At 36.1% G+C, this 22,593-nt stretch overlaps 1 protein-coding gene and 1 long non-coding RNA gene across 8 annotated transcripts in view; both read right to left on the bottom strand.

The window, feature by feature from the left end:
- Positions 1 to 617: 617 nt before the first annotated feature.
- Positions 618 to 5,604, bottom strand: LOC311065755. 2 transcript variants are annotated; one of them, XR_014602964.1, is made up of 18 exons: positions 5,533 to 5,604; positions 5,009 to 5,050; positions 4,775 to 4,819; positions 4,554 to 4,582; positions 4,308 to 4,359; positions 4,092 to 4,122; positions 3,804 to 3,845; positions 3,574 to 3,616; positions 3,395 to 3,421; positions 3,152 to 3,203; positions 2,935 to 2,965; positions 2,702 to 2,759; positions 2,486 to 2,529; positions 2,245 to 2,304; positions 2,034 to 2,078; positions 1,796 to 1,843; positions 961 to 1,009; positions 618 to 778 (listed from the first exon to the last, which is right to left on the bottom strand). It is a non-coding gene; the product is annotated as an uncharacterized lncRNA (long non-coding RNA). The 2 variants fall into 2 exon arrangements; XR_014602965.1 differs by having other exon boundaries at positions 2,245 to 2,322; positions 5,533 to 5,596.
- A 1,428-nt stretch (positions 5,605 to 7,032) lies between these two features.
- osbpl9 (oxysterol binding protein-like 9) overlaps positions 7,033 to 22,593 on the bottom strand; it is a 33,807-nt gene continuing 18,246 nt past the window's right edge. For all 6 annotated transcript variants that reach the window (XM_084086462.1, XM_084086463.1, XM_084086466.1 and 3 more), the window contains 15 exons: positions 19,663 to 19,756; positions 19,162 to 19,266; positions 17,204 to 17,363; positions 16,737 to 16,843; positions 13,659 to 13,777; positions 13,489 to 13,574; positions 12,692 to 12,869; positions 12,488 to 12,572; positions 12,103 to 12,213; positions 11,957 to 12,020; positions 11,718 to 11,858; positions 11,311 to 11,389; positions 11,139 to 11,230; positions 10,208 to 10,343; positions 7,033 to 8,509 (listed from right to left, as the gene is read on the bottom strand). In XM_084086462.1, coding sequence (XP_083942588.1) covers positions 8,435 to 8,509; positions 10,208 to 10,343; positions 11,139 to 11,230; positions 11,311 to 11,389; positions 11,718 to 11,858; positions 11,957 to 12,020; positions 12,103 to 12,213; positions 12,488 to 12,572; positions 12,692 to 12,869; positions 13,489 to 13,574; positions 13,659 to 13,777; positions 16,737 to 16,843; positions 17,204 to 17,363; positions 19,162 to 19,266; positions 19,663 to 19,756 — 1,632 coding nt within the window. In that variant the 3' untranslated portion in view covers positions 7,033 to 8,434. The remainder of the gene's footprint in view (positions 8,510 to 10,207; positions 10,344 to 11,138; positions 11,231 to 11,310; positions 11,390 to 11,717; positions 11,859 to 11,956; positions 12,021 to 12,102; positions 12,214 to 12,487; positions 12,573 to 12,691; positions 12,870 to 13,488; positions 13,575 to 13,658; positions 13,778 to 16,736; positions 16,844 to 17,203; positions 17,364 to 19,161; positions 19,267 to 19,662; positions 19,757 to 22,593) is intronic.

Genomic DNA, 22,593 nt, shown 5'->3' with positions numbered 1-22,593 from the left:
TATTAAATTACGACTACTAAAATATTAAAAATAAGTAATTTCAGTTAACGTAGAACGCAGAGCCGTTGTAGAACGTTGGCGTTGTCACGTGGTAACAGTTCAAATTCTAAGCGTTGATCAATCCGGACCAATCTCTGCCGTTTAGGATAACTTGATGTTTTTTTCATGCGGTCCAAATTCAAGGTGCTGAATTTAGACAGCACACTACGTTTACCATTTCTGCCACGTATACGGTATACGAAGAGGTCTGTCTATCGGTCAATGCTAGGTACAAAGGGAAAAAAGCTTTGGTATTTTTATTTTGCCTTATTTCAACAGGCAAATCCTAACAGGAAGCCAAATTCGACATTTGATAATTGACTGTCAGTTAACAAGTACTGTCATAATGACTTAGTAAATTATTCTTTACCATTTAGAAGCAATTAACTCAGAATAGTTCCAAATACTTGATGCTTTATATTTAAGAGAATTTGTCTTAAGTATAAAAACCCCATTCTGTATCTAATTGCACACTACCAAATACCTGAAAGGTCTTTTAAAGGGTCAACACTGAAAGGTCAACCAACCCACAAATGGATCATACAAGTAAAGCATTTTAAAAAAAAATTAGAATGAGCTTTGGTTTTAATACCACTTTATTGAAGTAATGACACTTTACAAACTTGGCAAAAAAAATTGAAAAGATTTAATGACATCAAAAGGGATAAGTGACTTAAAACAGCACAAGAACTGAAGCTCTGGAACAATTCAGAAGAGAACAGCAATGCAGACTGCCATTCTGAAAGAGGGAAAAAGAAAAAGCAGATTTAATATAGAAAACACAAACATCAAAGTTCAAGTGGTGTCAGCCAACCTCAGACAATATGGAACGGTAAGGGGTATAATCAGCAGATTCATTTGGCAGAATCATGTCATCACAGGTTGCAAGAAACAAAGAAATGCATGTGACGCAAGTTATACCTTATGATTCCATGATTTCCCCAGAGCAATCCAGGATGATCTTGAGCTCCTAAAAACAGCACACCAGCAGTTAATTGGTCAGTTAACATTTGGCCCCACCTAGGACCTGGGTTTAATCAGTCAATGGCTGCATTTACATTGCAGGTAAGCCTGTCACAATAAATACTTGTTGGGTTATGCATGTTGTCCCAGAAATAAGTGAAGTTGTCATTTAAGAATTTGACACTGAATAGTCAAAAGCATAATACAAGTAGACTTAATTCTTGTCAATTACATATCCTTAAATTAAGAGTACAAAAATTAGGCACAAGATGAGCGCAAGTATCAAACTTGTTTACATAGAAAAACAAATGGAAAAACCATGCAGTGAAAAAAAAAAAAAAAGCATTCCGCTAGAATGAACTAGACTCTCACGTCTGCCACATCCCGTGTGAAACTGCCTTATAGCTGTGAGCGTGCACCAGTCAATATATTGATTATCACGACAGGCCTAACTGCAGGTCTCGATGCCCAATTCCCATTTACTGACTAGATCCACATTTGATAACCAGCTTTTTTTTATTTGAACCGTCTGCCATCTACATTTACACTATACTTGGCAAAACAACCCAAGGTAGACATAAGGGATGCTCATTTTGTTTTCCCCCTTAACTGATGACTGACTGGTAACCGACAAGATTACATTAGAATTGAATTATGTTATATTAAATTAAACCTGAACCATGCAATGTAGATGCAGCCAAAGACGGTCCACATTGTGAGCTCAGGTCAAACATTTGAAAAGTATCAAACCCCAACTACAGAAGATAATGCACATGTTTGCAAACAAACCAACCTGTAAAAGAGCAATTCAGAAGAGAAAGGCAATGCAGTCAACGCCATTCTGTAAGGGGAGAGGAAAAGCAGATTTAAAAAAAAAAAAAAAACTAAAACAAACATACAAGGTCCAAGTGGTGTCAGTCAACCTCAGACAATATGGAACGGTAAGGGGTATAATCAGCAGATTCATTTGGCAGAATCATGTCATCACAGGTTGCAAAAAACAAGAAAAAAAGAAACATGTGATGTCATACCTGACATGATGATTTTTCAGAGCAACACTGGATAATCTTGAACACCTTAAAAAAAAAAACAGCCGTTAATTGGTCACAGAGTCAACATTTGGCCCCATCTAGGACCTGGGTTTAATCAGTTAAAGACTGTCCACATTGTGTGTTCAGGTCAGACATTTGCAAAGCATCATAAAACCCAACTATGGAAGATATTGCACGTTTACAAACCAACCTTTAAAAATGCATGTCACATCCAAATCCACATGGCATTACAGAGCCTTCACCGCTGTACCTGTCAATGAGCAGACACCTGTTAGAACAGAAAACTGCCACCATGAGGATCAGAACTTAGACATGTCATGTGACCAGATCAGCCAGAGCTAATATCCATCCTCCATGGTAAAGTCAGTAGATATTCAATTCATCATAATGGTCAATAATCATGTCAGCTGCGAAATGTTTAAAATACTTACATACTCATGGGTGATAATCATCAGCATGTCACAGGGCATCAGTCCTAAATGAGAAAATCCATTAACAGTCTATCTTGAGAAAGAAAAAAGGCACACATTTTCTTGGTCTTAATCAGAAGGTTTTATTCTTGTCCTCAATGAGATCAGAGACCTGATTCAAACTCATCAGTTTGAGACCACTTTAGTTGCCCCTCAAGTCACTTTAACTAGACTTACCCAGAAAACCATTCAGACAGCTGCCGATTTACCCACAGCCAGTCAGTAGATTAAAGAACTGCAAGAAATTGAAACCAGAAATTAGATCACTGTAAAAACATGCAAATCTCAGTTTTTGCATGTTGATGTGTCAGGAGCGAAAGATATTGCTTTTCTACACGGATTTTCTGCTGAACTATGCTTTCAATCAATCACATCATGTACTGGTGCAGTCATGTCAATCTCAAACTCACCAGATAGGATCAAGTCCACGCAGTTCTCATGCTGTAAAGAGAAACCAGAGTAAGACAAGAGCAAGAACTAATGCAGTATTGAAATAAAACACTGGTGATGCATCAGCTAGGGGTGAAAGACTTTGGATTTATGTTCAACATAGAAAATCAGCTGAACTATGCAGTCATCATTTGCATCACAGGAAGTCATGTGCATTATAATATCAGAAGTTAGTACCATGCTCAGCTGATGGCATCTTCATACAGCTTGTTCCAGCTTCTTGAGAAACCTGTAATAGTAAACACTATTAGTATAGAGTAAAGAAAGAACAGATGAGGTCTTAAACCAGCACTGTTTCAGTACAAAGATATCTTTCAGTCTTTTTCAGAGAGATTCCCATTGTTTTATATAAGAATCATCACTAACAGTGCATGACTGGCACAGAAGAGACAATTTGGGCTTTTTTCTTTTAAAGCTTACCTTTCAGTTCAACTGCTCTGCACATTCCTATGAACAAAAACAATTGGTAGAGATTAACAAAAGAATATTAAATCAAACTGTGCTTCAGATAAGATATCTTGGTGGTTGCAATTTCATCAGCCTGAACTCAAGAGTAGCAAATAGAGTCAACACTATTTTAAATGTGAAAACTTAAACACCTTGGACATTGTAACTGCTTCAGTTCAGGTACACTCCAGATTCCTGCAAGCACAAAAATAAAAAATAAATAACACAATTCTGTAACATTGAAGTCTCAAAAAAACCTTATAATGCCTCAGAATGAAAATGCTCAGAAATCACTTCTGTCCACTACTCTTATACATGTATATTAATCATAGGCAAACCAAATTCATTAATGCATTTAAAATAAGACTCAAGGTTGATATACCTGCTGTCTGCCACCTTTGCAAAAGTCTCCAGGATATTGGGCCTAGAAAGAAAATAATCCATTTAAAAATGTTTTGCATATACACTTAGCCATACACACAGAGTTACACACATCAGAAATGTTGGCATTCATCAGTTATTCTCAGATGTCCCTACCAACATGATCTTCATCATACAAGTAACAAGGTCATGATACACTTAGTCAAAGCAGTTTCTACACAGATTTTCTGCTGAACTATGCGTTCAATCACATCATGTACTGGTGCAGTCAGGTCAGTCTCAAACTCACCAGATAGGATTGAGTTCATGCAGTTCTCATGCTGTAAAGAGAAACCGGAGTAAGACAAGAGCAAGAACTAATGCAGTATTGAAATAAAACACTGGTGATGCATCAGCTAGGGGTGAAAGACTTTGGATTATGTTCTACACAGAAATTCAGCTGAACTATGCAGTCATCATTTGCATCACAGGAAGTCACATGCATTATAATATCAGAAGTTAGTACCATGCTCAGCTGATGGCATCTTCATACAGCTTGTTCCAGCTTCTTGAGAAACCTGTAATAGTAAACACTATTAGTATAGAGTAAAGAAAGAAAAAAACAGATGAGGTCTTAAACCATCACTGTTTCAGTACAAAAATATCTTTCAGTCTTTTTCAGAGAGATTCCCATTGTTTTATAACAATCATCATGAACAGTGTATGACTGCAACCTAAAAGGCACTTTGTATAGGCTTAAAAAAGGGCTTACCTTTGAGTTCAAATGCATGGCACATGTTCCTATAACAAAAAAAAAAAAAATTGGTGAAGATAATTGACAAAAAAAACATCACATACTTAAATTTCAAACACTGTGCTTCAGATAAGATATCTTGGTGGTTGCAATTTCATCAGCTTGAACTCAAGAGTAGCAAATGGAGTCATCATTCGCACTATTATAAATGCGAAAACACTTCATATTAAAAAAAATACCTTGGACACATCGTAACTGCTTCAGTCCAGATACCCTCCAAATTCCTGCAAGCAAAAAAAGAAAAGAAAGATCACAACGCTGTGACTAACATTGAGGTCTCACATAAAAGCCTTGCAATGCCTCAGCGTAAAGGGTCTCAGAAATCACTTCTGTCCACTACTCTTATACAATTTATTTAATCATAGGCAAAACAAATATCCACCGAGTTTAAAAACAAGACTCAGTTTATATACCTGCTGTCTCCCGCCTTTGCAAAAGTCTTCAGGACACTGGGCCTGAAAATAAAAATAAAAATCTATTTTAAAAGATTTTGCATGGAACACTTAAAAGGCACATACTATATATTTATACATGTCAGAAGTGTTGGCATTCATCAGTTATTATCAGATGTCCCTACCAACATAAATCTTCATCATACAAGTAACCACGAGGTCATGAAGTACTTAACGTTAGCTGCTATGTCAACGCGGTTTTAAAGTTCATTTTAACGAATTAAACCTTAGTTAATTATTATCGTCATGCAAAAAAACTTCCTTAAAGCATATTTACGAAAAAAAGCCAATTTAGAAGCATTTTAATGCTCATTCGAGGCCTAAACCACGTGGATCACACTTCGAATTAACAAGCGATTTTTGTATACATATATTGCACGCATTGAAACAAAAACACATTCATAATCAAAATAAACAAATCTATATCGAATTTACACCATAAACGTTGAAAGTGCATTACTGCGCTGAAGTGAAGACAACATTACCTTCTCTATGGAGCGAGGCGGAAGAATGAGACAGAGTAAATGCGTCGTTTGCACTTTATACTGTAACAGCGCAATGGTTTCTGGGAAATTCCTTTGCTCATACTGACACAAGATGGCGCTATAGTGCCTTTTGCGTTCAATGAGTTCTTACTGGCACATTATGTCCATTACGAGAATTCGGATCAATGCTAAAAAGAAACATTAATATTAACTATTTTAAATGGCTAAATCTTAGTGTAGTATACTAAGTGTAGCACCAGTGATTAGATACGCTCCTATCTACTGAGAATGACAGTCAGATAATGTTCCTTTTAATGGATATATAGTCACTCAATAAATATAGTCACTCATTTTGATCAATAAACCCCGATAATTTTCAATGACTGGATACAAATCTTTCTTAAAGCACTTTAAAAAGACTGCATCCACAAAGACCAATTTTTAGCCAATATTTTAGAACAAAGCAAAATGTGTTTTCAATGTTGGTCACCTGCATGAGAGTTATTTTTCACCCATTTTGTTTGTGTGCAGAACAAATTTCCATGAACACTTCTATCTTGAGAACAATCACTGAAGTTTTGTATACAGCATAGGTGTATAGACAAGAGACTCTTCGTAATTAACCCTCCTCCTCCCGTAACTGTAACAAATCCTTCCCTAGCGGGTCAAAATGACCCAAATCCCCCAAATTACACTTTGTTTTGTCCAGAGCTTACATAATTTCATTTTGATATAATTTTTTTCTATTTTTGAATGAAAATTGTTTTGGAGATTTTTGTTATTTTTCTTCTTATTTACCTTTATTTACTAGATTTTTATCAATAAATAATTTAAGCACATTCTTTCAACTTATATTTTCCATTTGTGTGGTGTGAAAAAACTGAGAATTGTGTTCTGCATTGGGGATGTTCTATAGTCTCATGCTATCATTTGTCTGTGTTTGTTCTGGATTGTGCCAGATTATTTTTATTTATTTTTTGACAAAAAATTCTATTCTCACATTCTATTCATTCCTATAGGGGTCAAAATGACCTGTGAGTGAAGTATTTGTTACTTCTTTTTTTTTCAACCACATAAAGTTCTCAAATCCAGTCAATATTTTGTGTGCACAAGTCCTAAGGTCTTGGACCACTCTGATGAACACTCTTTTTTTTTATATATAATTAATTTTGGGTCAAAATGACCCGAGGAGAAGATGAGGGTAAAGGTTATAACAAACAAGAAGAGTTACAGTGAAAAATTGTGTACTGCATATGTTTTTACTTGTGCTGATGAAAAAGGTTTCCGCACATTTTGACCAAAAACTTTAAGTCATTCTGATTTACATAATTTCTAAAAAGGTTTTTTAAACACTAATTTCTAGTCGCTAGAAAAAATGCTTGTGGTTTTTAAAATGAAATAAAGTGAAAGTAAGCACCTAGACCTAAAATAAAATCACAGACAGCATCAATCGAGTCTGGATGTCTGGAACAAGAAATGCATTCAACCTTTTCACACAAATTGGTCTCACTGAGATTTAATATTATATTTTGATACATGGAAATCTGGTACAATCAATTGTCAGGCAAAGAAAATGTTTTTTGGGATTGCCTCTGTAAAGCAATACTAGGCGAAAGTGAACTTTACTGCATATGGCAAGGCCTCAGATTTACCACAGAAGATGAAGAGCAAATGGCTTTTTAAGCTATAACAGTGATAATGTTTTGACAGTTTTGCTCATATTGCATGTAAAAAAAAAGGATAATACATTTTGATTTTGCTTGTTGCAAGTGTTACACCACGTATATAGACGTCATTCCACGTATTCATCAAGAGTAAAAGCTGTCCTGAGTGACTCGATGTGTCTACTGCCTGTTTATATCATTTTACCTTCAAGAAGAGAATCAAATCTTCATGATACATGACTATATGAAACATATTTATTTGGATTAAAACGTGACATGTCACAGAAAGAGAGATTGCAGGGCAATTTGTGATAACGTTGCTTAACCTCAGCAGTAGAAGCACAGATTTGTCGAATGGTTTTATTGTGCACCATTACGATTTCCTACTGGACAGTCTTAGTTTATACTAAGTTGATAAATTATGTGGACAGTCAAGCAGCATTCTATAAAAAAGCATATCAAATCATTCTCAAAAACAAAAAAATCATTATTGGAATGGATTATAACCATGGCAAAGGTGTCTCAAATTTCAGGCCCATGTTGTAAATGGTACATTTTGCCCATTGTGGCTTTTGTAGCATAAAAGTGTGTCTCTTAAAAGGCTGATGATGGAGTAGAACATAAAGGGAATGGTTGCCGTCAAGTATGTATATTTCAACAGTTACTATTGCCCTAGAGAAAGAAGAAAAATGGAAAACAAGAATATATCATATCTTCTATATATAAATAGTTGGAGCTAGCAGTATGTGAACCAAGTTCTCTTTTTGTTTACTTTGTAATTCCACCGTTAAGGCTTTTCGAACATTAAGATACAGCCTTCAATCCTCAGTCCGCTGCTTCCCTGAGATACAGAACGCTGTAGTTTTCAGTTTTGTTCGATAGAAACACCTCAACCCCTCAGAAGTGAAAGAGACAGACGCCCAGTGGGATCGTTCTTCTTTTGCCGAGACGAGAGCGCTTGTTTGATTTGTGATGCTGAAGGGCTTCTGATCACGTCTTCTTTGTGTTTGTGGTGTTTTTTCTTCCTCAAGGGGTGGTAGAGAGGTGCAAGTGTTGAACTAGCGAGCAGGGAGGTTTTCTTTTTATTTGTATAGATTATTTAAGTTTGTATTTTATTCGTTCAAACTTTGAAAATGCAAAGCTGTAAGGGTTCATTCATCAGTCATTCCAAGGCTGAATAAGAAAAGTGGTTTGCGAGAGAGTTCTGTTTTCTAGACTCTGTGGTTTTGGAAACGGCCTCAGTGTCGTTGCGATGCTAGTCGTTTCAGGAGAGGCTCGTCGTAGACCCAGCATTCACCGTCCTCATGAAACAGCTGCAGGGAAACAAACAAATCACACATTAAACATAAGCATTGATCTGAAAGCAAGCCACTTCAGTTCATGTGAATTATGTTTTACATTACATTAGAGCACCTTTTAATATCTTCAGAGAACATTTCATCAAAATAGTTTCTGCTAAAAAACAAGATCCAAATCTGCTTCAATTTCACATTCAACATTTTTGTTCTGAAACATTTTGATGCCAATGTCCCTCAAATATGATAATTGCCTATGAGTGAGCCCCTTATATATATACTATTGCAATCAAAATTCTTCATCCCCCTTGACCTGCGAGACATTTTGCTGCAGAGAACAAAATTTAATTTATATATGTGTGTATGTGTATGTATGTGTATATGTATATGTATGTGTATATGTATATGTATATGTATATGTATATGTATATGTATATGTATATGTATATGTATGTGTATGTGTATGTGTATGTGTATGTGTATATATATATATACACACACACACACACACACATACACACACACATACATATATATAAATTAAATTTTGTTCTCTGCAGCAAAATGTCTCGCAGGTCAAGGGGGATGAAGAATTTTGATTGCAACAGTATATATATATATATATATATATATATATATATATATATATATATATATATATATATATATATATATATACACACACACACATGCATTAAAAATAATTAAACCTTATCTTTATAATATATAGAAAATATAAATATATAATGGTAACTTTACAATAAGTAACACTTTACAATAAGGTTTCATTTTAGTTGTTAAACTTTATGCATTAAAGTTAATGTTAATTTCAACATTACTATGACATTTTTAAAATCAAACGTTGTATCTGTTAACAATGTGAACATAAACAATTAACGACTGTATTTTATTAACTAACATTAACAAAGATTAATAAATACTGTAACAAATGTGTTTCTCATTGTAAGTTGGTAATACATTAACTAATGTTAATAAATGAGACCTTATTGTAAAGTGTTACCGATATAATATGTCTTTATAATGTCTATATTATATTTAAAATATTAATACATTTCCAAAAGTTACACAAAAAATATTTACTTTCTCTTTAACATCCCTTTTCGGCCCCCAGTTTGAAAACTCATGTTAGACAATCTCGTAACTGTAACTCGTAACTGTAGATGAGGCCAACATCCTTATTATTTGATTAGAGCTCAATAGTATGGCACTAGATATGAACAGAATGTTCCATTATGAAACATTCTGATTGATTTGCTTATGCTTTCAGGCACCAATAAGAATTAAACGCATTTTACAATGTTTAAATCCATTTCCCAGATTTCATCCAAAGATCAGCTTAGAACAAGTAGTTTCCATTAGTCTGGCAACAACAGACAGGCCTACCATGAGCTCAAATGTTAAACAAAGATATATGCTTCTATAGAAACCATAAGTCAATGTGATTTTAACTTTTTAATTGCTGAGTTGGTTGCTTTGGAAAAAGTTGAAATATGTTTAGAGGAAATGAATAATTGTCAGGCACTGTTGGGCTCTATAAACATCCAGCTATTCGCATCATAACGCTCAGCTTAAGAACATGCTATAATAAGTAACAGGAACCAATTAAGGACCATTTATCAGAGTCATTTATCAGAGTCTCATTATTTCTCACAGCAGATTTCCCCTCCAAATGTGTGTGTACATAAGCACACTCACTCTCGTCTCCCACTGCATTTCGTTCTCCTTCCTCTCTCTGGCTTCCGCCCTCTGTTTCTCCTCTAGCCTGTGTTTGGCTTCCGTCGCAGCATCAATGTCCTTGAGTTTCAGGTTCACTGTCACGTCCTTCCACAAACTGACAGCCAGACATAGAAAAAAAAACAACGGTCTGCATCAGATCATCTCACAGAGGTACCCAAGCAGAAAAAAACATCGCTTCAGCAGGTCCCCAGAGGAGCCGTGCCACAAAAATAGCCTTTTGAAGATCAGCGAATAAATAAAGTGCAACCAGGGTCCAAAAGTCCATTAGTGAAAATGCTGGTATTTTGCATTTTTCTCATTTAATGCAGTTTATTCCATTACAAATTGTATTATTAGAATAACAATTTTAGTATAAAGTTGAATTTGATTCATCCCCTTTTTTGTATTAATAACAGCAGTACACAAGTATGTGCAAAACAAGAACACCTGACCTTCTGTGCAAAGATAATTACACATCTACTCTAAAAATTTACTTTTTTGATTAGTGACCTAGAAATGGTGCAGGACTTAAAATATGTCTTGTTTATTACACACAATAACTTTTAATGAAAAAATTTACATTTCAACCACAGATTTTCCAAATCACTTTAGAAAACCCTCCCAGATCGAATGGAAAAATATGAAACATTATTCAGTAATACAAATTAGATTTAAAAACCAGCAGGATTAAAGTTCATTCTTAAATGCACAAATTTAAATGCGTTTTTTTAAGGCTGGTTTCCCATGACTTGTCACAGAGTCAAGCCCAAGATTAAAAAGTGTTTGAATCTGCAATGTGGCTTAAGAGAAAATGGACTTTGGAGGTGTTTCACGTTGCGGCAAATCCTGTTTCAGAGTCTCTTTAAAGAAGACAGCATTTAGAAAGCAGAGAAAAATCTGGCCTACACACCTTCTGGATTCATACTCCAACTGGTCCTCCAATTTCCGCACCTTCTTCTTAACAATGCCCAATTTCTTTGTGTCAATGAATTCTGCATTTTCCTGAAAGGGAAGCAACTATGTTACTTTAATTTTATTCTTGAATGTACTTCCTTTTCTTGCTTTCTAGGGTTCAGACTTACCCCGGTGGCCCATTTTGAATACATCACACCATTCCACTCTCCCTCTATGGAGCAGTATGACTTCTTATCATTGGGAGCACTAAAAGAAGGACAATAATATGAGGATATAATTAAATATTCTCTACTAATATGGATATTAATCTTCACATATCAGATGCTTAATGCATTTGAATACAAATTTGATTTCTTTCTGCATGAATTTACCATAATAACTAAAGAAAACACTGTGCTTTACCGCTTTTGTGCTTAGATTTGTCAAAATCTGAAATTCATGTCCTAATTTGAAATTGATCAGGCGGTTTAATTAAGTGATATTTATTCATTTAAAATCTGTTGACTTTCACTCATAAACGCTGCTTTTTTAGTAGCCGGTGAGCAAGTTTATGGAAAGTAACACTTTGACTTACAATATCTCAGCAGTTATCCTGTGCTTCTTTCCTCCATAGAAGGGTTTGGTGTGGAAAACTATATTGGCACTGTAGCCAGATTTGGAACAGGAAATATTGCATTCCCCACCCAGCTCAACCCAAGGAACAGTGAGGATTGACCTATAGGAGCACAGGGAGATGGGTGAGATGCCTCCTTTGCCTCTAGAAATCTCAAATACATCAGTTTGTCAAAAGTGATAGAATCAAACAATGCTTACCTCCCGTAGCCATTGGGAAAATTAAGAATATAGTGTTCATCATATTCAAGACAAGACACACAACCTACAGCAGACAGGAGAGGACAATCAAGCACAGCAATAGAACTGATGTTTATTAATCATAACCTAACAATGTCCTTGATTACCTTGACCAATGTTATGGACACCAATTGACATTCCAAGGAATTTCGATTTCGTCCAGATGTGGGCGTTGAATTGGATTTTCTTGCTGTAACACTCAGCATAAAACGCAGATACTGCAAAACGAGATTGGTGTCAGAAAAGTTTCCCAAAGTCACAACTGATTATCGCATTTTATAACAAATTATAAAATTGTGTGAAAAACACTGTTTTTTTTAAATGACTTAATTGTAAATATTTTACTTTTTAGCACCAAAAACAGATTTAAGGAAATCTCCGGTAACTTGTACATTGGATCTATTTTCTTCCACTGGTGACGATAAATTAAATTAGTTAGGCATTCTATTGCTCTCTGGGATAAATGTAGTGATTAGTTAGTTGAGCACTTACTAGGAGGGTGGTGAGAAACCTGCTCTGCCACAAATGACACACTGTTTTTGCTACTCCACGGCACTGGCCCATCTGATACAGACTCCTAAAAAGACAGACAGTGAGGGAGAAAGACAGAGAGAGGAAAAGGAAATTTCAATACAAATCTGTTATAGAACGTAATGCATCTTCGTATTTTGAAGATGTGAAGACAAACACACTCACAGTAGCAGCAGGGTCCTCTGTTTCGAAGGGCAGGTCCCAATGACAGAAGAACACCTCGCCCAGAATGGGGTTGTAGGGCTTCTTGGCCACAGATCCTTTCCGACCAGCGTGAAAGGCAGAGAGGTACCACTTTACAACCTGCACCATACGGTCCCTTGGATCCTGCTGCTCTGCAATACTGCAAAACATGACAGAGAAATCAATCACAAGATTAGTGCTCAAGTATTAGTATTTAGAAGGACGAAAAATTAGCAGTGCTTCATAAAAAAATTAGTTCATCATGATTAGACACAAGTAGTAAATCAAATGAGTTGCGAGCTGCAGCCCAGGTGAAACTAGTGATATTGCGGAAGCTATTTGAAACTGTAGCTTGTCAAACTACAAGCTGCTCATAATTTATAGTAGTTTGATTATAGGGAAGCTTCCCTTTACTAAAAGTCATTAGCTTCAATAGCTTAACAAAAGGTACCTAAATACAGAGATTAAATTAGATAAAACAGCATTTATTTCTCTACAAAAAAAGACTGTAAAGTGACTCACAATTAAGTGATGATTTTTTAACCGGTTTTTTTTAAAATTAACAGTCTGAAACAATCAACTTGCTAAAATTAATCATACTTTTATTTCAGAGAGCAAAAATATTCTTGTTCTGAAAATATTCCGCTTCTGGTTGAAAAAACAACAAACATCTTAGCTACTGTCAAGCTACTCAATAATGTCATCATTCATCTCATCAGAATCATAAGTCCATATGGTAGAACAGATGTGAGATCTATACAAGACATGACGAGCATTACCTTACAAACAAATCCGGGTGTGCAAAGAAATCTGCATACATTTCCAGCAACGACCTCCGCTCCAAGATAAATGTCGGCAAGACGACCTTTGAGGATGACAAAGATGGATTGCAGGCAGAAATTATAGGGAAAAAGGAGAGATTATGAAAGAGAGAAGGCTGTTTGTTTACCTTGGTGAGATCCATGCCAAGTCGCACTTGAGACAGCAGATGCATGATGACACTTTTGTGTTCTTCAACAGATTCACCTTCGCCGTCATCATCTCTCTCATCGTGACTGTCAAACTGATCTAAGAAAAATACACAGCAACTAATGAACTTGGAAAACAGCAAATTGCACAACTCTTTACGTTCATTTAAGACATTATTTAATTCATTTAAGACTCTGCTTGCGAGGATACTCGACAAAACTGGTATTTTGGCATAATTTTGTGTTTTTGTCTGAAGCGGCTCTCTGTACGCACGAGTCATGTGTGTGTGTCACACAGACAGGAGATTCACAGACACGCGGTCGTACCGCACTGCATTCTCTTTTGTGTCTTAAAAAGCATTTGCATGAATAAGAGTGAGGTCATATAATGTAACGCTAGCCTAAGGATGATGAGAAAAAACAGATGCTGCGTTAATTGCATTACATTTTTTTATTTTTATTAAATCGCATAGGTTAACGTGTTAATTTTGACAGTCCTAAATATAATATTACACTACACAGGCATATGTGTTTATATGATGAGATGTGTGTGTATATATATATATATTATTATTATTATATATATATTTGCAGTGAGGAAAATAAGTATTTGAACACCCTGATATTTTGCAAGTTCTCCCACTTGGAAATCATGGAGGGGTCTGAAATTGTCATCGTAGGTGCATGTCCACTGTGAGAGACATAATCTAAAAAAAAAAATCCAGAAATCACAATATATGATTTTTGAACTATTTATTTGTATGATACAGCTGCAAATAAGTATTTGAACACCTGTCTATCAGCTAGAATTCTGACCCTCAAAGACCTGTTAGTCTGCCATTAAAATGTCCACCTCCACTCCATTTATTATCCTAAATTAGATGCACCTGTTTGAGGTCGTTAGCTGCATAAAGACACCTGTCCACCCCATACAATCAGTAAGAATCCAACTACTAACATGGCCAAGACCAAAGAGCTGTCCAAAGACACTAGAGACAAAATTGTACACCTCCACAAGGCTGGAAAGGGCTACGGGGAAATTGCCAAGCAGCTTGGTGAAAAAAGGTCCACTGTTGGAGCAATCATTAGAAAATGGAAGAAGCTAAACATGACTGTCATTCTCCCTCGGACTGGGGCTCCATGCAAGATCTCACCTCGTGGGGTCTCAATGATCCTAAGAAAGGTGAGAAATCAGCCCAGAACTACATTGGAGGAGCTGGTCAATGACCTGAAAAGAGCTGGGACCACCGTTTCCAAGGTTACTGTTGGTAATACACTAAGACGTCATGGTTTGAAATCATGCATGGCACGGAAGGTTCCCCTGCTTAAACCAGCACATGTCAAGGCCCGTCTTAAGTTTGCCAATGACCATTTGGATGATCCAGAGGAGTCATGGGAGAAAGTCATGTGGTCAGATGAGACCAAAATAGAACTTTTTGGTCATAATTCCACTAAACGTGTTTGGAGGAAGAAGAATGATGAGTACCATCCCAAGAACACCATCCCTACTGTGAAGCATGGGGGTGGTAGCATCATGCTTTGGGGGTGTTTTTCTGCACATGGGACAGGGCGACTGCACTGTATTAAGGAGAGGATGACCGGGGCCATGTATTGCGAGATTTTTCCCTCAGTTAGAGCATTGAAGATGGGTCGAGGCTGGGTCTTCCAACATGACAATGACCCGAAGCGCATATATATATATATATATATATATATGAACATTAGGGGTGTAATGGTACATGTATTCGTACCGGACCGTTTCGGTACAGGGCTTTCGGTACGGTGCACGTGTGTACCGAATGACTGAATGCAATATTTTGTGTGCGGAACATAGGCACATTTTCGTGTTTCCACACGAACATATTAAGTGGCGGAAGTCTCCGCGTGCAGCGCAAATCCCACACCGCGCACTGTACAACAACATACACGGCACGCTTTAGCCCCCCGCTAGCTAGCGTCATGGCCAATGCAGACAAGCCCATAGACCGAAAATATGGCGATCGGGTTTCATTCTCGCGCAGCTTTCATGAGCGGGGCTTTTCCGCTCCGTGTGCGCCGCCGCACTCTCCGTTCCGCGTGTGTGTGTGTGTCGGCGCGCTGCGCTCTCTGCTCAATGTTCAATGTTCGACTCCATGTTTGCGCTGCGCGTTCTGCTCTGTCGTTAATGGCCCAAACACTTCAATCATGTACCGATCACACACTGGAAAAGCAAAGTCCGCTCAAATAATGTGAAATTTCTCAGTAGTAGACTTATGTTTGCTGAGCAGTCCTGCTGGCAACAATGGTAAAATGACCTGCTCTGATCACATGCTCTGGTAATAATAGCTTGTAGGGCTATATTTTATTTTGATAATTAGTAAAAAAAATAAAAAAAAATCTTAAATTGATTATGTTGATTGATTATTGAAAAATAATAATACATTGATATATTTATGTTTAATATTATTTTAATATAGGGCTATTTTCTGTTCCTTTTTTTCCCCGGTGTTTCATTTAATTAGGTGATTCTAAGTTTAATTATTGATGATTACAAGCTTGGAGGAAATGCAATTAATTACAGCAAATTGTGCAATTAATTAGTTTTTTTAATCGATTCCCAGACTTAATTTTTAAATATGAGCAGGCTTACAAGCTGGGATTGGTAATGCTGCACTGTAATCATAGATATTTATATTGTTCATTAAATTTATTATGTGATATTGGTTTGAGACTGAGAGTATTTTATTTAGTGGAGAACTTTGCAGCAGTATTTTATTTCTTATTCTTTTTTTATTTTATATATATTTTATTATAATATAAAAAAAGTGTAAACAAAACAGTTTATAGTAATAAACAACCTGCAGTTTAATGTTTGCATTTCTTTCCCTTACTGTACCGAAAATAAACCGAACCGTGACTTTAAAACCGAGGTACGTACCGAACCGTGATTTTTGCGTACCGTTACATATATATATATATATATATAGCATTAAACAAAAAGTCACAAGACAAAACAATATTTGCTCTGATTCATTTTGGGAAACTTAATTGTGAAGGATTTGTGTGTGTGTTTTGTGTACCTGCATCAGTGGTGCCGTTCGACATGGAGGAGTTAATTGATTCGTTGGTGTCTGGCCGTTTCAGGGCTGTGCTGTCTTTACTGTTCACAGCAGCTGTTCTGTTTGGACTGCACAGAGACACAAGAATAATGTCAGTTTATTCCAGAAAAAAATATGTAGCGATGTAAGAGTGTTTGTGTGTGTGTATTGTAAGTGAGTCTGTGTACGGTTTTAATTCGGTCAGTGTGTTTCTTATGGTTTGCAGTAAACAGTGCGGGGGAGTGTGAGTGTTTATCTCTAAGCAGTATTACTTAATGTGTGTGTGGGCCGGTGCTACTATAATTAACTTGTGCAGCAGTATTTCAATGAGTTTTAATTATATATAAGTGTGTGTTTGCATGTTTTATGTTTTGTTTTGATACAGTATTTGTTTGTTTGTGTACACTACTTATACTATTCAGTGTTTCAGTGTGGTGTGTTTAACTCACTCTGTGCAGTGTTTCGGTGAGGTGCTGTTCTGATAAAACTCATCTGCGTCGTAAAACTCATCTTCGCTGCTGGAATAGGAGAAGTCAGGAACAGTGTGGGGCGGTACGTTCATGTGACTGGGAGAAGTCACGCTGCTGCTGGGAGCTGAAGGACCACTCCCTAAAACCACAGGAAGGAAATTAAACCAATAAATGTGAGAATAAATATGAATGTGCTGAGGAACCATGACTAACCACACTCATTTACACAACACCACAGCCGACGGTCAGTATATCATCTGTTATGGGTTGAGGTTTTATGATTTTGCATATGTGGGCTTCAGATAAACAGCATGGCCGATAAGCTCATCTACACGCTTAGTAATATATTACTAAGCTGATTTCACAAGCACAAGCTCTGATTGTTAAAAATCACATTGACAGTGTGAAATACACTTTTTTTTTGTTTAGGCCTAATTATTGGACCCAAAAAAGCAACAGATTTTTAAACTCAATTTAAGACAATGACTCTGCTTTTGCTGTTTGCCACAAAACATGCATATTCAATTAATCCTTAAAAGAAAAAATTCATGCCCACCCTTAATGTCAATCACTCGTATGCAAATACTTTAAATGTCCACCAATGACACTCTCATCGGCCTTAATTCACTAACGACACTTTGTTAAAAAAAAAAACATGGTCGCACTTTACATATTAATATTCTTCATGTTAATATGTAATTATATAATAAAGTGCCACTAAATATTAATTAAAAACATGTAATTGTTTTATATATTTTAATTTAAAAATAATAATAAAACATTTTATCATCATGCATTTATTATTGTTATTATTAGATTTATAAGTATTATTAGATTTTATAATTGTACATATTAGAGGAATATGTATTAGATTTTATTCATTTAATTATTGGAATAATTGAGGACATTAACATCTTTAAAAATGCTAATAATTGCAATACAATATACATGCATATAATTGTGATGCTGTCAGGCTAATAAATAAAATGGTTGGTTGTGTTAAGACTGTTCAGATGCTTAACGAAGTCCAATTAAATCAGCCCTGCCTACAACGCAAGCACTTTTGGCATGAATATAAATGGAAATCCTGATTCACAGTCTGCACTGTTGAGCTCTTGATTGTTTTATGTGTATTTTCCTGCATTGCTGTCTAGAGTGCTACCGATCGGCTGTGTTTTTGCTGAGCTCAGCTCATCCTGCACCGCCTCAGCAGAAGCTGGACTCTCTAAGCCCCTGTATCCAGCACTAATAGCAGTCAGGGGAAAACAGCCTGACTGCAGAGAGAACAGCTTAGAGAACAGCTTGCATCCCCACTGCAGCGGAATACTACGGGAATACTGCTTTCTACTCACATTAAAAGGAGGCATTATATATATATATATATATATATATATATATATATATATATATATATATATATATATATATATATATTCAAGTCATGAGTAAAGTAATGGATTAATTTTAAATTTACAACAAAATATGTGTTACTTTTTCAAATAAGTAGCGCAAGTTACTTTGTTTTCCCATGTATTGACTGACACCTCCCCTGTCCCCATGTTGAGAGAAAGTGGGAGTAAGTGCAAAGGCGTTGTGTGCGCTGTATAAACATGAAGGTAATTGTAGATCTAGAGACTAAATGTGAGCACGCACTCTCATCCCACTTGCGCAAAAGCAGATTTTATTCCTCAAAATGAATAAAAACTTTATTTACCAATGTCTGTGCTGTTGACCTTCGATGATCCAATTCATAATAACAAGCAAAAATGACTTTAGTTCAACATCATGTTTCTTTTTTTTAACTGCTGAAGTAAGTGTTGATCTTTCCTCTCCTGTGTCATTTCACTTGTGGTGTGAAAGGGATTTGACATTTTTTTCGAAGATAATAAGTTTCCCTCTAGATTTATGTGTTTATTTCCACGACTGTTGGTTCGTACCTGTGCTGTTGGGAGTGGGAGTCTGAAGGCTACCCATCACCGTGACAACAGGGCCCATGGGTAAAGAAGAAGGCCTCTGTTCCGTTTTACACACCTGAGCTCCATCTATGGATGAACACACACCCTTCATATGCTCTTGGCTCAAAATATGCACACAATATTTGCAAACCAAATCTAATTTCAGAGTTTCCAAATCAGTGGACTCCAAGAGGCGTTCAAAATAAGCACATACAACATTATTGAGGAATGAAATGCAGAGAGAGAGAGAGAGAGAGAGAGAGAGACAGAGAGAGAGAGACAGACAGAGACAGAGACAGAGAGAGAGAGAGAGAGAGAGAGAGAGAGAGAGAGAGAGAGAGAGAGAGAGAGAGAGAAAGAGAGAGACAGAGAGAGAGAGACAGACAGAGACAGAGAGAGAGAGAGAGAGAGAGAGAGAGAGAGAGAGAGAGAGAGAGAGAGAGAGAGAGAGAGAGAGAGAGAGAGAGAGAGAGGAGAGATCACCTGTGGGTAGAGTGGTCTGCGTTGGCATGGCACTGACTACAGAGGGGTTGAGAGGGGTAGGCTGGAATACCCCATCCACTGGGTTTATGGTGCTCTGCAGAGAACCACAGAAATGATACAAAACACAGCTCTCATAGGAAAACATGTTATAAATACCCCCTCTCATAGGAGTTTTCACTCTCAATGCCCAACCCAACTATCACAGAAATCCTCAGGGGAACTTTAAGGGCTGAATTTCAGTTACAGTGTTTAAAGTGTTTAAAAGGATAGTTCACCAAATTATGACAATTCCGTCAGTATTTATTCACCTTAATGTTGTTCTAAACCTGTATAACTTTTCCTTCTATAGAAAACAAAAGATGGATGCTCTTTGAAAGTGTAATGAACTTTTGGTCAAGATACACTTTTTCCTTTTGAGGTCGACAGAAGAAAGTCATACAGGTTAAGAAAAAACAAGGGTAAATAAATGAGGTAAATGGGTGATCTGTCCCTTTAAGGTTCTGAAAAAATGTAAATGTCCATTTGGTTACTGAGTAAGTGATATATTCAGACATACAAAAAAAAAAAAAAAAAAAAAACACCCATGTCTACAGTGGACTCTTCATTTCTGCGGTTTCCTTCATGAAACAGTAAAAAAAATCATTATTTATTGTTAAAGACAACATGAAATAATGAAATTAACACCATTTACACTACTGTTCAAAGTTTGGGGACAGTAAGATTTTTTTTTTCTTTCTAAGAAAACACTTCTATTCAGTAAGGATGGATTTGTGTTCGCATTTTGACCCAGAGAGGATTTTCTTTCAAATAAACTATTTTGAGTATTACAGGTTTTCTTTTTCACAGAGATGAATTTTATCCTCAGACCAACGAGGCCTACGATCAATCAGTTTCAAAAATAAATACAAAACCTGTCCTACTTTAAAAGAAAACAAGTTGACAAAAGATTGAATCCAATATTTGGTGATAATATAGCATAACGAGCAGATTTTTTTTGTAGGCCAGTCACTTTTGACTGCGAACACCACAAGTGTGACTGCTCCATTTTTTATCAAATAAAAGCATTTCAAAACAAACTTCGTGGGTAAAGACTAAAGCACACTAGTGTGATAAACAGTGCAAATTTTGTTGTACATTTAGCGTAAGGGTTAATTGACAGTAAAGACTTTTTACATTGTTACAAAAAAAAATTATATTCCAAATAAATGCTGTTCTTTTGAACTTTCTATTCATCAGAGATCCCTGACAAAATGGATCATGGTTTCCACAAAAATATTAAGCATAAATATTCTTTGAACACCAAATCAGCATATTAGAATGATTTCTGAAGGATCATGTGACAGTGAAGACTGGACTAAAATATATTCAAATAAACAACAATTATTTTAAATTTACATAATATTTCTCAATATTGCTGTTTTTATTGTATTTCTGGTCAAATAAATGCAGCCTTGGTGAGCATAAGAGACTTTTTCACTCAAGATCTCCTCTATATTATTTCCCTCGAAGAGTAATATGTCAAATTATGGAGGTTACATGCATTACAAATGCCATTTCATGTTGTCTTTAACTATTTTATGTCCATATTTTTTCTACACAGAGACACAAATAATCAATGAGGCTTTAATATTCAAGAGAAAGATTTGAAGTAAATTAGTGAATCAGATTCAGTGCTTTATAATGCACTGTGTCCAGCTGAGCAACCTCACAGCTGTGGCCCATGTCCATCACACTGAATCTTCTTAATATACAAAAATCACTGTGTGTCAATCTCTGCCTTAGGGTAACACTGAGCATCTGTCAGTCGACACAGACTCGGATACGAAGAAATTAAGCTCTGCGTCCATGACGACAAGACTAGCCCATAATCCCGAGTATTACACAATAAATAGGCAACGCAGGGAGATAAATAATCTCTATCCAGCATGCACTGTGAAACACTGACATCACAGGACACAGTGGTGAGGTAACTCTACATGAAAACACACAAGGGAGAAAAAAAAAAAGATATGCAGGGGAATGAGTGAAATGAGTTTGGAGGGGCTTTTCTGCACAGGGAATTTTAAAGGATTTAAATCACAATTATTTATTGTTCTGAATAATCCGTGTTTTGTTGTACCATAACAGAGGCTGCCGCTCTTAATTAAAAGCTCATTGGAGCAATTAGAGTTCAGCAGTAAATACATAAACATTAGAATGAGATTAAATCAAGAGGCAAAGACACAATCACAGACTCCGAGGGAAGAAACTCAAATCCACAAAACAGAACACAACATTTTGTTTTTGAGTCACTTAAGTTTGCATTTTCAAACTAACTTTTTGTGCTCAAACTAGGGATGCACATTATATCGGCCACCATCTCGGTATTGGCTGATGCATGTTAATATTTAATGTTATTGTTATCGGCCCGATAAGAAAATTTGGATGATTAAATTAATTTATTAATAATTTATTAATTTAATTTATTAATTAAAGCAGATAATGGATTATTTCCTTTATCTGAGGCACTCCAGATGCGCACTGTTCGCCATGATGGTTATGAATTGCATGAAATATGATTGGAATAACTTCATAAAAGGAAAATACAGTTAAGTGCAACAGGTGCAGCACATAAGTCTGTCATATGGGCTACATACAATTATAATGAGATCATTATAATTGTGTGCTTGGGATATGGCTTTTAATGGTGACACTTGTTTATGTAATCAGACTCTCAAAAATTGCATACAAATTTGGATTTAGATTTATCGGGCAATATATCGGTTATCGGCTTTCAAATATAAAGAATTATCGGTTAGCGTATCGGCCAAAATGTTCATATCAGTGCATCCCTAGCTCAAACAACTTCTATGATGTGCATTAAACTTTATGGCCCGGTTTCACAGACAGGGCTTAGATTAAGCCAGAATTAGGCCTTTTGACATTTAAGTA

Source organism: Abramis brama (genome assembly GCF_963993115.1).
Source record: "Abramis brama genome assembly, chromosome: 16".
Lineage (NCBI taxonomy): Eukaryota > Metazoa > Chordata > Actinopteri > Cypriniformes > Leuciscidae > Abramis > Abramis brama.
This window is presented reverse-complemented; position numbering and strand designations above follow the sequence as displayed.